This window comes from Phaethon lepturus, unplaced genomic scaffold, assembly GCF_000687285.1.
Source record: "Phaethon lepturus isolate BGI_N335 unplaced genomic scaffold, ASM68728v1 scaffold782, whole genome shotgun sequence".
Lineage (NCBI taxonomy): Eukaryota > Metazoa > Chordata > Aves > Phaethontiformes > Phaethontidae > Phaethon > Phaethon lepturus.
In genome coordinates this window covers 1-14,120 of record NW_010522366.1, presented here as the reverse complement: position 1 = coordinate 14,120, position 14,120 = coordinate 1, and the positions used below count along the sequence as shown (strand labels likewise).

Below are 14,120 nucleotides of genomic sequence, written 5' to 3'. Positions count from 1 at the left end.
TTATCTAATTGATCTTTGAGTTCATCTGTGTTTTGGCCAAAATCTTGTGGCAGTGAGTTCTGCAGTATAAGTATAATCGAATTGAAAAAGCACTTTATTTTGTTTGCCTTAGGTCTTCTGCCTGTTGACTTTATATTCTGCCAGCTGTTATTTATTAGTAAGAAATAGTGAATAATACTGTATATTATCTGAGAGATTAGAGAAACTGGTTGTTACAGAGCTTGATTTGACTACATGCAATTTGTCCAACTGGAATAGTTCCTAGGAAATTAGGGGACAGGGAGTCATAACTCCTAGCCATAGTTTTTGAGTCTACCACTCTTTGCCTTTTTAATTGCAGGAGAGGCAGGTGATGTCTTTGGGCCTTATTTATGTACTTGCAAAGTAAAGACCGTGTACCGTGGTCAGAAGGTTCTGCAGAGGTATAATTAAAAGTTATTGCTAAAACACAAAACTATTAATACTGCTGTGAAATGAATAGTTGAACAGGAATTCTTGAGCTTAATATAGTTTCAGGTGTATAAGCAGCAATTAATGATGCTTGAAGACATTAAATGACTTGAGTATGGTTACACAGCAAGCAAGTGGCTGTCTAAAGAACAGTACCAAGGAATGCTAAACCCCTCAATACAGCTATTGAGAGCATTTCAGCTGAGCAAACTTTCAGAACCAAACCAGAGCCAAATTGAAATATCCAGTGAAAACATGGTCATTTAGATATTCCTCTTTCATAACCCAATTTTCTTGCTTTAATTATCAGAATAAGGAACAGTTACTGCTTCAGCTTCTTTCTTCCTTTCTCCCTTTTTTTCCCTTTCATTCTTTTTTTTTTTTTAATAGGGTTCCTTCCCTCTCCCAGAAAGCTGTTGATTCTTTTGCCATAGTTCTCACCTCTGTTTTATGAAAGGCCCTCTTTCTGTGGAGCCAGTGCTGTTCAGTAGCAGACAAGTGAGCAAGGTGGGATTTGAGGAGCTTTGTTCTGTGGCGCATATGGTGGGGATGTGCAAGTGAGGTCTGAGATGGGCAGAGCCAAGTGAGATCAGCAAAGTTTAGGGTGAGATAATGCCCCAAGACCCAGTTCAGTCCCAATGCTTTATTGTAATTATGCAGGCAACTAAAAACTTCAGATCTTGCTAAGGTCAAAATCCATATTGCTGAGTGTGTGTGCATGTTTGCTCCTATATGAGGGAGAGCAAAAAGATGAGACAGAAAAATGACTGTCCTTGTTCAGACTTATCCTTCTAGTTTTGGCTTGGGGTCAGGCCCAAAATCCAGAATGAGTGTATTTCTTGGTTTCTATTCATTTAGGGTAAAAATTAGACAAGAATTATCCATGCAGCTGACCCGAAAAGTCTTGTCTAAACTTGATCTGGGTCTTGACGTTGTCTCTTTGGCCCCTCTCTAGTTTAATATGCATTTGAACAAAAGTGGCTTCTTGATAGAGCCTTTCACCTCCAGGTCACCCTTTCAAATCCAATTCAGGCCTGTCGTGACCAAATGTTACTACCATCTGATGGCTCTTCCGTGTCCTGTGTGAATTGTTGGCTTCAGTCCAGTAGCTGGTGGACAGGTGCCTGAATTACAAAAACTTCCAGAGCTGACACTAACTGGATATCTCTGCAGAGGGGTCAAAGAGCGAATCAGCCTGGCAGATGAATTAATACTTAACTTGTATGCACTGTGGTACTTTATATCTTCAGAGTGCTTTACAAACGTCAGCTAATCCTCAGGAGGTGGTGTTATCTGCACTGGCAGATGAGAGAAGCAAGCAGATAAAGAACCAGGATCAGAATATGCATGTTGCTGACCTCCCTCTCTGAGGCCAAGACTACAAGTTTAGCTCCTTTCAGGGCTACTGATGGGCACACCAGTACAGAGTTCAAGCTCATTGAAGGGCGTCCCATGTTCTGTGGATAAGTGTCCCTTATGCTTTAAAATAGGCAGGAAAGCAGTGTTGATAGACTTGTCATCCTTTTGCTGTATGAATCCATGGAACCAACAGAAGTCTCTTCACCTTCCTCTTTGAAGCTTTAATGAGTCGTGTCAGATTATGCCTGTCTTTAAGAGTTATCATTATTCATATTGAGAACTTGCTGCATAACTGGGTTGGTAAATAATGACTTTTGAATGGCAACTGGGTTGGAGTGGTTCATTCTGAAAGACAACAGCTCTTAGAACATCATTGAAATAATCTGAAAAAAAATGCATGAAGTGTTATGAGGAATTGCTAGAAGGTCATGCAGAGTTAGTGGTACATCAGTGTTTGCAAGCTGCTTCTCCAGGGATGCTTAAAAGACATTGACAGATTGTGTAAAGGTGTCTACAGGAATAAGGAGAAATTGGCTTTTGTGCTTCATACCAGTGAGAATAAGAGTGGTTCTAAACTGGTATTTTCCCTTCTCTGAAAGCAAGAAGAGGAAACTTTTTTTTTTAAAAAGGTTTTTAACCCTTAGAAGGTTTTTAAAAATAGTGAACCACTTTTCTACTATTAATTTCTTATGTAAACAATTGTTGTTGTTGCCATGGTGGTTACAAAGGTGAATGGAAGAGGTGGTCCATGAGATGAAGAATGCAAGGAGAAAGATGTTGTCCCTGTGGTCACAAAGGGGTAGTGGCATGCCTCTGAAATAGTGCCTCTTATAAGATGTGGCTTCTGCAAAAGTGGAGGCGATGCTGTAGGACTGACTTGTCAGAGGTTATAAAGAATGGCAGAGGAAAATGTTCTTGGAAGTATTTGAATTAGTTTGTTTTGGTGAGGGTTTATGCTGGCCCTTTCAAATTTGGGTGAAAAAATATGGGGAGAAGGTAGATGTAAGAAAAGTGATTTGGGTAAAATTCACCTTTCCAGACATCCAAATCCACGCATTTCTAGGGAAGCTTGAAAATATGAACCATATCCAGGCAGTTCGAATTCCACCTCACATTCCCTTGTATAGTCAGAAGGAGACAAGCGTTGTGCATCCCTGGGCAGAGTTCCCTGGAGCTGAGATGGCCAGGACTGAAACTTTCTAGCTGAGCGTAGACTGCTGAACATGTAATGCTGAATGGTCAGTTTTCCTTTATTTTCCTTATTAGCACATTGTGCTTGTGTTTTCTCGTGTCACCACTGTAGGCGTGCCAAAATAACTAAGCGTGGGGTACGGTGTGTATGTCAAAATGGATATATTTGAGGCCTATGATGAACCTTCTTTTGAGAGATTCTAGACCTGAGGAAGCATCAAAGAGCCAGTCTTCTGGGAATTTCTGAATCTTTTCTGAACCAAAAAGGCCAAACTCCTTATGCTGTGCCAACTGTTGTATGTCCATTTTCTTTAAAAATTAGCTGAGCAGTAAGAGTGCAAAGTCTGCCTGGAGGCTGTTATGTTTTCTACCACTAATGACAAGCCATGGTTTTAGCGGCTTGTATAAAACATTGCAAAGAGTTTGTCCCATCCCTTGTATGAAATATGGGAGTGAATAAGGCTTTTAAACACACTCTCTCTAAACCAACTTCTATGCCCAAGAATTAATAAAATCCATATTGAAGTGACAGCTGGTGGACAGAGCTGGCTTCTTCCTGCATCACTTGTGTCTCTAGTGGCCCATGTTCTGGGCTCAATGCACATTTATCCTTTTATTCTGGCATTTATTGATTTTATTTATTAATTTATTTATTAAATCTCTGTTTCCTTAAGGATCATGATTGCACTGTTCAAAATCTAACTCTGGTCATATCAGCACTAGCTATTAACATCATTCTTTCCTTTTGGTGTTTAATTACTGACCTTCCAAAGGCATTCAGCTAATATAAAAAAGCAGACGAGCAAGAATATATTTTTCTCAAAATTTTACATGGCATCATGAACCAGTTTCCATTTTCTGTGCCACTTTGTTTCATATCTTGCCAATGAGTGTGAGCTCTTATTCTTTATCCATTATTTCTTTCATTTTTACCCCTCCCTAATTTATATGTATATTTCTCAAGCTGCCAGAAATTTTAGACTGACTCAGGAGAACAGCAGAAAGTGTGTGTCACAAAGGCAGGGATTCAAATGAATTTTAGAGCAGAAATTCTTCTGCTTATTTATTTATTCTGTTTTTATGCGGTAAGTGGCAAGAAGAGGCAAAGACCATTCTTTTCAAGGGAGAGAATGTTAACTGTTGTTATCTAGGAAGTGGAGTTCAATCATTGTCTCTGTCAGTCTAGTGAGTGATTTCTGTTTTGACACACAGAGAAAAGAAAGACCAAGTCTGCCTTTGTTTTCTCCAACTCCGTAAGCTGGGTCATTCAGGTAATTACATCTTTACTTAAGAAAGAGAGTGTGCGATAGAAAAATCTCTGCTGCTGCTTGTAAGCACAAAGAAAAGACACTTGAGGGAATTAAATTGCATGATGATTTCTATAAGGCATCTGAATAATTTTGCATTCCACCTCTAAAGCAGAAAATGATGAGTTTAATATCACATATCGTAGGATGTAACTTGCAAGTGTCTCAGAAGGCATCCAGAGATGTTTGAGCCTGGTTATTCATTATTTTCTGCTTAAAGGCTGAAGCAAATGTGACTATGAGACTTTGAGCCACCTCTAAATTCATTCCCATTCTTACTTGTAGATGCTACTGCATTAGAAACCAAACCCAGGATGGTTTCTGCTGTGTAGATACTGACAGATACCCCTGTGGTTTTACCACAATCCTATCCCATAGATAGCATTGGTTTACGTTTTAAATGTATTTGTATGTGCTGATGTAAATGCACACGTACATTTATTAACTTCATTCTCCCATTAAAATTCTCCCTATCTCAAAGAGAAACAATTTCAGAAGGTCAGCGCTCTGCTGATTTTTCAGAAATTCCCATCAGTAGGTGGCATTATATATTTAATAAAATGTTAATTCTGTGATCCTGCCTAAATTGCAGGAGATCAGTAATTATGTCAAAATCTTCCAGAGAACCTCAACTGAAATATGAAACTTTATTCCCTAGCTTAAATTGTAGTGTGGCAGTGGGTGAAACAGTTCCTACATGTAAAGTACTTATTAATATGTATGACTCTAAAGAGAGAGAGGAAATACCATTATCATTCAGGAACATATCTTGATTCTTTTGCAAAACTTGTCTGCAAACAAATTGTCTCCTACCTGGGGCACGAGGTGGCAAACTTTGAGTTTAATGTCCCAGTGACTGGGCTGTTAATGTCCATTTTAAGGCCCAATATCTTTGTCTGTGAATAAAGAGATTTTTTCCATTAGGAAGTCATGTGTTATATTAACAATGCACTGAATTATTTTGTTCTGTAATGAAGAATGCTCAAGATGTTTCCCTTTGATAAAATAATGAATGTGATGGGAAGAAAGCATTTCAGCGACACACTGAAATGCTGTTCCGCTCACGCACAGCAGTGCCTGGGAGTAAGTACAACTAACTAGCAATTACTCTAGCAATGTTTAACAACTTACTGAATAGGACGGACAATTGCAAATTTGGACTATGTTTAGTGGGCAGGAATATGTGAAATAGAGGGGTTTTTATATGTTCAAGAGGAGAGTAAGGAACACACACCAGAAAACAGTTGAGCAGTTATTGTGGGCTGACTTAGGAAATTACCTTTGAAATACATTGTAATGAATGACTGGATAAATGTTTTTAAACACTTGCTTGGGTGATGAGCTAGCTGTTGAATGTCATGGTGTCCAAATAAGTGATCTGGAAGCTTAATATTTAGATGAAGGTGATATCTATGAAGGACACAGTTTCTCACAAATAACCGTTGTAACTAGACTACTTGAAAATTGTTTTAATGATCAAGAAAGATCTTCAAAGAAATTTCAGCACCCCAAGAGATTGTCTAAAATTATCTGGAACACCTTTATCAGCAATTTTTTTAGGGAGAATCCTAGGAGAGTTTAGAAAATATTCTCTAGTGATACTGTGTTAGACTGGATGACTTGATCGATTGAATACTAAGCTGAGGCTCAGGTTACCCATGTTCTGCAGGTGAATTTCTTGCTGGATAGCCTATGGAAAGTTATTTTAGTAATCCGTGTCTCTGTGTTCCTGTTTGTAGTCACCTTCTTTTGGAAACAATTTGATAGCTATGGATGAATAAGCATAGTATGACACAGCACAAATCATACAGTTTATGCCAGCACCTCTATTTGTGATGTTTAAAGCACAAATGATACTAGTCTATTGCTATATATCTCACTGTGCTTCTCATTTACTTTATATTAGTAAATTTGTCACTATAAATAATTCTGTATAGTTGTTCTAAAATAAGTATGACTTAGGTCACTGACTTCCATGTGAAGGACATTCGTGCTTTACAAATAGCTAGTTTAACTAGATTATCTCCTCACTTCATCATCAAATCACTGTTTTGAGACTCTACAACATGTTCTGTTTTATGGTGATATGCTAGCGTGCAGCTGATCTCATCAAATTCTGTTTCTGCTGGGGAAATTATCTTATGAAAAATAATATTACTCAATCTTGGTTTTAATTTCTGTATATTTGGAGAGGAAGAAAATCCCATGTGGTATTTCATCCTGTTAATGCTAATCTTTCTCCTCAGTGCTATATCTCTGAATAGCAGATGTGTGCTTTATTGCAGTGTTGGTCCTCTATAGCACAGCATAATGTTTTGGCAGGAGCAAACAATTTATTGCATTAGAATCAAATGTTCCTTTTCCTGTGAAGCATGGTCAGATATTGATATTGCATTAGCTAACATTTTAACATAGGAGAGGCTTAATAAGATACAGTATTACTCTCTCTAGGCTGTTTAATTAAACTAAACAGTCACTGTGTATTGTACATTGGTTTTCTGCCAAGGGAAAGTAAATCTGTATCATATTAGTTTCACATACCAAACGATGTTCTTCCCCAACAGAGACTCTGTAGAAGAGCTGACGCTGCTGTCACATGAACTGCATAACACAAACTGTGTTTGTATTACATTGGACTGTCTTGTAGCTCAGTATTCTCCAGTAGCCTGAGCAAGCTTTGTGTGCAGACAAGACATGTGGCCGGAGAGCTACATCTTGTATTTTACTGGCCATGGTCCATATTTGCCACTGAGGGGTACAAGGCTAAGCATCGTAATCCCTGTCTTGCTAACAGGGCTCTTCTCCATCCCCCTGTTGGGGCAGGGAGATCTGAGATGTAACCACCAGGAAGGGTGGCCAGGTGACATCTGTCACCATCTAGTCACAGAGCATCATTTGTTCAGGACCAGAAGTTGCAAGAGTTTGGGGAAACTGGGTAATCCAGTGGCATCTGCTCTGGTAGCACATTTAGTACTGCATGTTGCCTTCTCACTGCTGCCAATGGCACTGTACAAGGTGATCAAGGTGAATATTCGCTCTTTGCCATGGATGGCATCACTTACATACTATGTGAGGAAAAAGATGTGTCCCTGGACTGGAGACTTGGGCAGCGTTTTCTTGCAGGGCCTCCTGACATTGAATTGCCAATCCAGGAAGGGTATGGGGAGAGCAGGCACTTCTGTGTTAGAGTCCTGGTGTCTTCCTTTGGAGCAAGAGTTGGTGCAGAATCATATGGGAAGCTACAAGCAGAGAGGCACTCAAGGCACTGGCTTTTGGGAGTTGTTCTGTTGAATTACTACTACAAAGCAGTCAGACAAAAACATTTGTGGTATTTTTCCTTATAAACTGCACAGGAAATACTGAAGTCTTTTTTACACAATTTTGAGCTTGTCTTTCCTGGCAGAAAGGTGCATCTGCATATTGCGATGCCAAGCTGTGCAAAGATGGCAAAGCTGTGCCCAGACAATCAGGCTCTAGAACCAGAAGGTGCACTAAGTCCTGTATCAAAGTGAAGGATAATGCTTTGGCTCTATTTTGCACAGTGTCCTGTGCTCCATAAATGTTCCAGCCTTCTCAGTACAAGTAAAGAAACGTTTATCATGGTCCTGTGTTGCACCACACATGCACCCACAAAGAGGCATGATGGTTGGATGCATCAAAGCAATGTCTGTAGCATGGTGCTCTGATACCATCATGGTTAGATTCAAGGATGACAGTGTTGGATTTATGGGAGGCTTCACCCACATAACACTGCTATGATTTATCTCATGCTGAATCGTTTTTTTTTTTTCTCGTTGTTGTTTTCCCTCAACAGAAGATTAACCTGGAGTTCTATATTGACATCCATGCCCATTCCACCATGATGAATGGCTTCATGTATGGGAACATCTTTGAAGACGAGGAAAGATTTCAGCGACAGGCTGTTTTTCCCAAGCTGCTCTGCCAGAATGCTGAAGACTTCTCTTACGTAAGCAATGTTTCTCCTAATTAATTTCTCCTAATTTGTTTTTTAATTATAAATCTCTGGCTTAATTGGACAGTGTGAATTTTATTTTAATATGAATAGAAGGCTACTTAAAATTTTTGTCATCATTAGCGACCATCTTCTCTCATATATTTACCTTATCCAAAAATGGTAAGCTGTGATTTTATATATTGTCATTAGACACATGGAGTAGGTTCTTCATCTCCCATATTATAACCTTTGGTTCTGAATTACTGGAATGCTTAGTTTTTATCACAAGATCTTTTTTATTTTGATCAACAGGATCTGGTTTATTTTATATTGGCAACTTTTTTTTACTTGTACACTTTAAATAATAGTATAAGAACAAATAGAATAATAAACTTGAAAGAAAAGGTTAGATAATTTTCTGTTGAAATTGTGACATAGGCAATGTATACTTTGAAATTCTTTGATATTGCCATGGAAAACTGTTCTGCAAGACAATTGGCAATTGCTCAATACATGTCTTGTAACTTGGAAGAAAGTATGTGGGTAGGTATGTCTGCATATCATAAATAAATGGTAAACTCCTATAAATGAAAGGGGCATATGTTTTTAGAGCAAGTTTCAAATGGAGTAGAACAGATCCTTAGCACACATTGGTTGCAGTAGCTCTGCAGAAGTCAGTAGGTCCAGTGTATTGCAATTTTGTGTCCAAGTATGACATCCTGAACCTTTCCATTGCCTCTTCTGTGCATCAGTTTTCCTTGAAAGCTGTGCAAGCAGAACACACAATGCCCAAGCCTGCCTGCAATTGTTTATTTGCTTCTTCTGGCCCACCTCCCACACCTGTCAAGCTGCCAGCTAAGCTACTTCCATACAGATATCCCGTGCTCTGTTTCAATCTATGCACTCCAGGTTTGCTTAAGTGGACAGTCTTTCAAGTAAGAGGTGTTTGGTGTTCCATTTTGTTTTGACTGGGATAAGGAATATTCAGAAACGCATCTCAGCCAAGGCAGTGGGAATTTTCAACCATGAGTTATGAGGGAAGGTAGTCGATGACATTTGGCAGCTATATAATGGAAACAGGCTCAATCAAAAATGACTTCGGAATCCTGCATCAAGCAGAGAAGAGCAGAAGAATCTACTGCTTGGGCCCTGATTTTATGTCTGTTATGTTCTTAACGCTCTTTGTTATGCACCATACATTTTCCCAGTCTCTGCTGTCCCCTTGATGCTTATACTTCATCTTCCTGGTACTGAGATAAACTTGGCTCTTCTCTCAAAGATGGGGAGAGTTTGGGGCATGGTGCCTGCCTCCTCTGCAGTGACATCCCAGCCAGGTTGTGGCAGAGGGGGTGGAGGAAGGGGGAGGATAGGAACCCTGCAGCATTCCATGTGTTTAGCTCTAGAGAAACAAAATCTAAAACCAGACACAAAAGCAGATGAGTCTGCACAGCAAAAGAAACTTCAACTGAAAAAAACAATTGCTCTTTTCATCATGACAGGAATGCTAGCCTAAAGCGTTCTCATCAAGATGCGGTAGAGAATTTTTCTGTCTTGTGTTTATGCATATTGCACTGTGGAGTTTGAGTGGGGACTATAGACAGTGCCACTGTTTTCTTGACTGATCTGTTCCAGCAAAAGGAAGGAGCAATTGAAACCTCCTGATTCCTGTCCATTTCTCTATTCTTATGGTAGTTTGTTCTATGCAAGTGTGGAGAAAAAATTTGGATCAGTCTTTGACTTTTCTAAGGCTAGGCAGAAGATATAGTCTCCTCTATCTTTTCTATTCCCAGGAGGAGCCTCTAGAAAACCAGACATTTCCCTTTTCTTGGGGTCAGCAGTGGCAGCTGGCTGGGTAATGCCAGGGAGTGTGTGTGGCTGCTGTTGCTTCCTCTGTTGCCCCATTGTATTGTTTGACCATTGTCAGTATTGTTTAACCATTGTCTGCATGTTTTGGGGGTTCAGAGCACTGCTGCTGTGTGAAGCTTTCTGTGGTCAACCACTGCAAGGACTTCTCAGAAAACTGTCCAGAGTGCAGAAGACTGAATCCATACTAAATGAGGAGGCACAGCAGCTGCATCTGTTCCTAGCTGTTTGGAGCCTGGGGAAGAGGGAGCTGGTCTTGTCCTAGAAGACTTCTGTGACTGAGTTTCTTATCTGCACCTGGCTGCTTCAAAAACACATTATAGATAAGGGGGCGTTCACAGATCATAGCAATGAAAACATGCAATTGAATAGGAGTTTGGAAATTTTGTGCTCAGGTGTGGGATTTCTCTCTTAATGTGGGAGATTACTAGTTCCTCTTAGTGCAAGCCTTGGTTGATAAAGGGAAAATCTTTGAGAAAATTATGTAGGAAATAGAAGCTAGTAGTTAAACAAACAGCACAGTCTCTTCCCTTTGACTGTCAATCTCCTTTCTCTAGAAGCTGGCAATTGGAGATATATATATAGGCATCCAGCACACCACAGTTTGACCTAGGTGGTGTTGGAACTCAGCACACTGGGCTTTCAACTCACATCCTACTGGTCTCTTGAGACCGGAAGCTTTTCCCCTGCCATCCACCCAAGCCATTCTTCTCAAAGCAGCTGAGGGCATAGAAGTTTTGGAAAAGGAGACAGCCACAAAGTGTCTGATATGTGTGAAGCAAAAGGAGTGAATACTACTGCAGTGTCCGAGTGGGAATTTCTCTGTTCTCTTGTTTTCAGCTCCAGCCATGTGGGTTATGTGAGTGGTTGGAAATATCAGGGGTGAAGTTTGCTGCTTGAAAGAGAGGAAAGGAATCCAGAGCTTCCTTCATTTAAAAGGGGAAAGTGTTGAAGATTAAAAATAGTGTATGTAAATATGCCCTATTGACTGCTCAAAGGGAAGGGGGAAGTGCATCGTTAACATTACTAGGCTGGTGTTTGAAAGTGTGGGAATGGACCACTGTTGTTACTAATTAATTTTCCAAAGCTTCAGGAGGTCTCATTTACATTGTATGCTGCTGCGGCCATTTGTTGGGATTATAATACTTCAACAGCAGCACTTCAAGTGAAAACTGGCGGCTGCATGAAGTGTTGTCCATAATTGACTAGCTCCATGTCTTCACACAGCACAGAGACAATGTTCCATTATGTTATCCATTGACAGTATCATTGAAAAGATTACTCTCCTTAAAGCATCTGTCAACCTTGATTGATTTACAAGGGACAAAGAACTGAAAAGGTTTGAAGTGCGGGTACAATTTTTGCCACCGTTTAGCATACATAATGGTTCTCCTTTGATGTCAAAAGCTCATCTTCTATTAATAATGCAGAGGGCTTTTGAATGCAAGCTACTTGTATGGAGTTCCACGCTAATAACCTACTTGCTGTGAAATGGGATTCACTTTGGAGAAGCAGTCATTTGTCTGGGTTTTACATGTTCGGAATGAATCCCGACTCAAAGGGATTTCTTTCAGTGCTCTGCATGATTGCAGCTGAGCCCGGCACGGGTTAGGGAAAGCAGGCAAATCCTAGCCTGCTCCTCCAGCCGAGAATCTGGCAGACATCACGCAGCCAGATGCAAAGGAGCATGAACAACAAGCCTAAGATGATGTGATCAAATGCCTTGTGCCATTTTGTCTGGCAACCTTCTATTAATATACTTTAGAATGCATTTCATGCCTGGACTGCTTTCTTCACCTGTCATTTCCAATAGGCCTTTTCATTTACATGACAGCATCCAAGGGAGATTGGTGATTAGAGTAGGGGATGGATAGGGGATTTGTGCCTGTATGCCTGTTGTAGGACCAAAGGCAAGTCACCCAATGTCTCTGTACCCTGTCTGTTGAGCAGAACACTTAACCTCATAGTACTCTGGAAGGCTGACTGTGGTTTGCAGGTTGAAGTTGTGAAAGGGACCAGAAATTCTTCATTTGTACATGACCTAAGAAACAGAGGCCTGCCTTTGGCTTAGCTGTCAGCACATGAAGAGGAAAGTGAAAGAAAGAAGAGCTAGGAAGTTTTGCTCACAAATAAATACATGAGAGAGAGATTCTTGGGCAGCTATCTGGGGTAAAAGGACAAATTCTGTAAGGAAAACATTTTATGTGTTCAAGGTTTAAAAAGGATATTTTTAAACATCAGGGAGTAAATATAATCTGTATGAAAGCTCTAACAGCGAGAGCTGACAAGTTCTTTTGAAAGGCTGATTCATTGGGTTTTAGGAGCAGCTGTTGACACCATGTCTGAGTGCATTACACATCAGCCATGGCCAGGAGTTGTTGCAGTATTTGGAGGGGTGTTCTTCATTTGACCTTTATTGTTCTGGAGAGTGGATTAGTCATAACAACCAGACACTAGCACTTGAGCATTTCAAGAACCTGCTAGTCTTAGGGGTGGCTAATTTTGACCTTTGTGACAATATGAGAGGAGACCATCTGTTCTCTCTGGTTCATTTAAAAGAAACAACCACAGCCATTCTTGGATGGCTTTATCACTTCATAAAGATTGTTTTTCTTTGCAGCTAAAGGATAAAGACTGGCCAGAGGTACTTGGCTTTATCTTGTTGGGTTTTTTCCTTTGGACTCCGAACTGGTGGTACTTGGGATACCTTTGGGTTCTTATTTCATTTTCCTGTATTCAACCTCTCAGGAGAGCACCTTCCTTAGAAATATCGTTTGTCATCCTTTGTGAGCCGTGGTTAGCCTAATAAAAACTTGGAGTCCTGTTATGTTGGGCTCTGGGTAACTTCTCAGAAAGTCCACAACCCCAAGATCTGCCCATCATGCTGGGAGACAGAAAGTGGGTGAGAAGTTAATTGCTTGAGGAAATCTGAGAATAAAACCCAGGCCTCCAAAGTGCCAGTCTGGTGTCCTTGTCAGCAGTTCCCTATGTTTTATACCATGCTGTGCACTCAACGGTGAAGTCTCTGAACAGCAACCCACCCAGCTTCCTTTAGGGAAACATGTTGTTAACCCCAGTGCCATAATGCTGTGACCTAAAACATACTTTCAAGACTGTAATTGTCTCAGCAACATGAGAAAATGCAGACATGGAGTGATTTGCCCTTGTACTTTTTGTTGTGTTTTTTTTTTTTTTTAATTTGTTTTGTTTGGGCTTTTTTAGCCTGGATATCTAAAATTGAGCAACCAGGTAAAATATTTTAATCTATCTGTATTTTTCTATTGTTTTCCTTTTATACATATACTCCAGGTCTGTTCTTCTCATTTCCACAGCACCCCCCTCATCTATCTAACCTCCTTAGGGAAGATGTGTTCCTTCCAGCAAACCTCATCCTACCTACCCATGGCAGCCTTGCTGGGCTGTTATCACTTACCCTGGCTGGACACCTCCCTCTTAGTCTTGTGATCCCTGTGACTAATCCCAGTGCGTTTTGGGCCATGTCTGAGGGAAGTGCTGACACAAGATCCTGAGGGAGTAATAACTGCTCATGAACATTGAATGAGCAAATCCCAATAATCTGTTCCAAAATAAAGACGACCCAGTTTGTGTTGCATGTGGCTGGGCAGGGAAGGGGGAGCCACGAGCTCAGACCTAGAATTCATCCCAAAGTAAAATACATACTTGCCTTCACCACTGTCTCCTAAGTGCCTGTCTGCTTTTTTGCCAGAAAAGATCCTTGTCCCAGAAAGGCAAAAGCTGTTGCATTCAGGTAGGTTTTGTTAACATCATGCAAGCTTAACAGACCTACTCAGAAATCTTTTAAAACCTGAGCACAACAAATGACCCTACCTTCTTTCTTGTTGTCTTGTACCAGGGCATTTCTAGGAAGACAAATACAGCTATTACATGCTTTAGCACCCCTCTGGGAGGCATTTCTGCTCGCTGCTTCTTGGACAGGTTGCTCCATAAGTTCATTTGTTGTTTGGGATTTTTTT

The 14,120-nt window shown here is 40.4% G+C and overlaps 1 protein-coding gene across 1 annotated transcript in view; it reads left to right on the top strand.

Annotated features, from left to right (window-relative positions):
- Positions 1-8,274, top strand: part of AGBL4 (ATP/GTP binding protein-like 4) — a gene marked incomplete at both ends in the record, with an annotated part of 120,119 nt that extends 111,845 nt beyond the window's left edge. Inside the window, one exon of the mRNA XM_010281770.1 lies at positions 8,122-8,274. Coding sequence (XP_010280072.1) covers positions 8,122-8,274 — 153 coding nt within the window. The remainder of the gene's footprint in view (positions 1-8,121) is intronic.
- Positions 8,275-14,120: the final 5,846 nt, after the last annotated feature.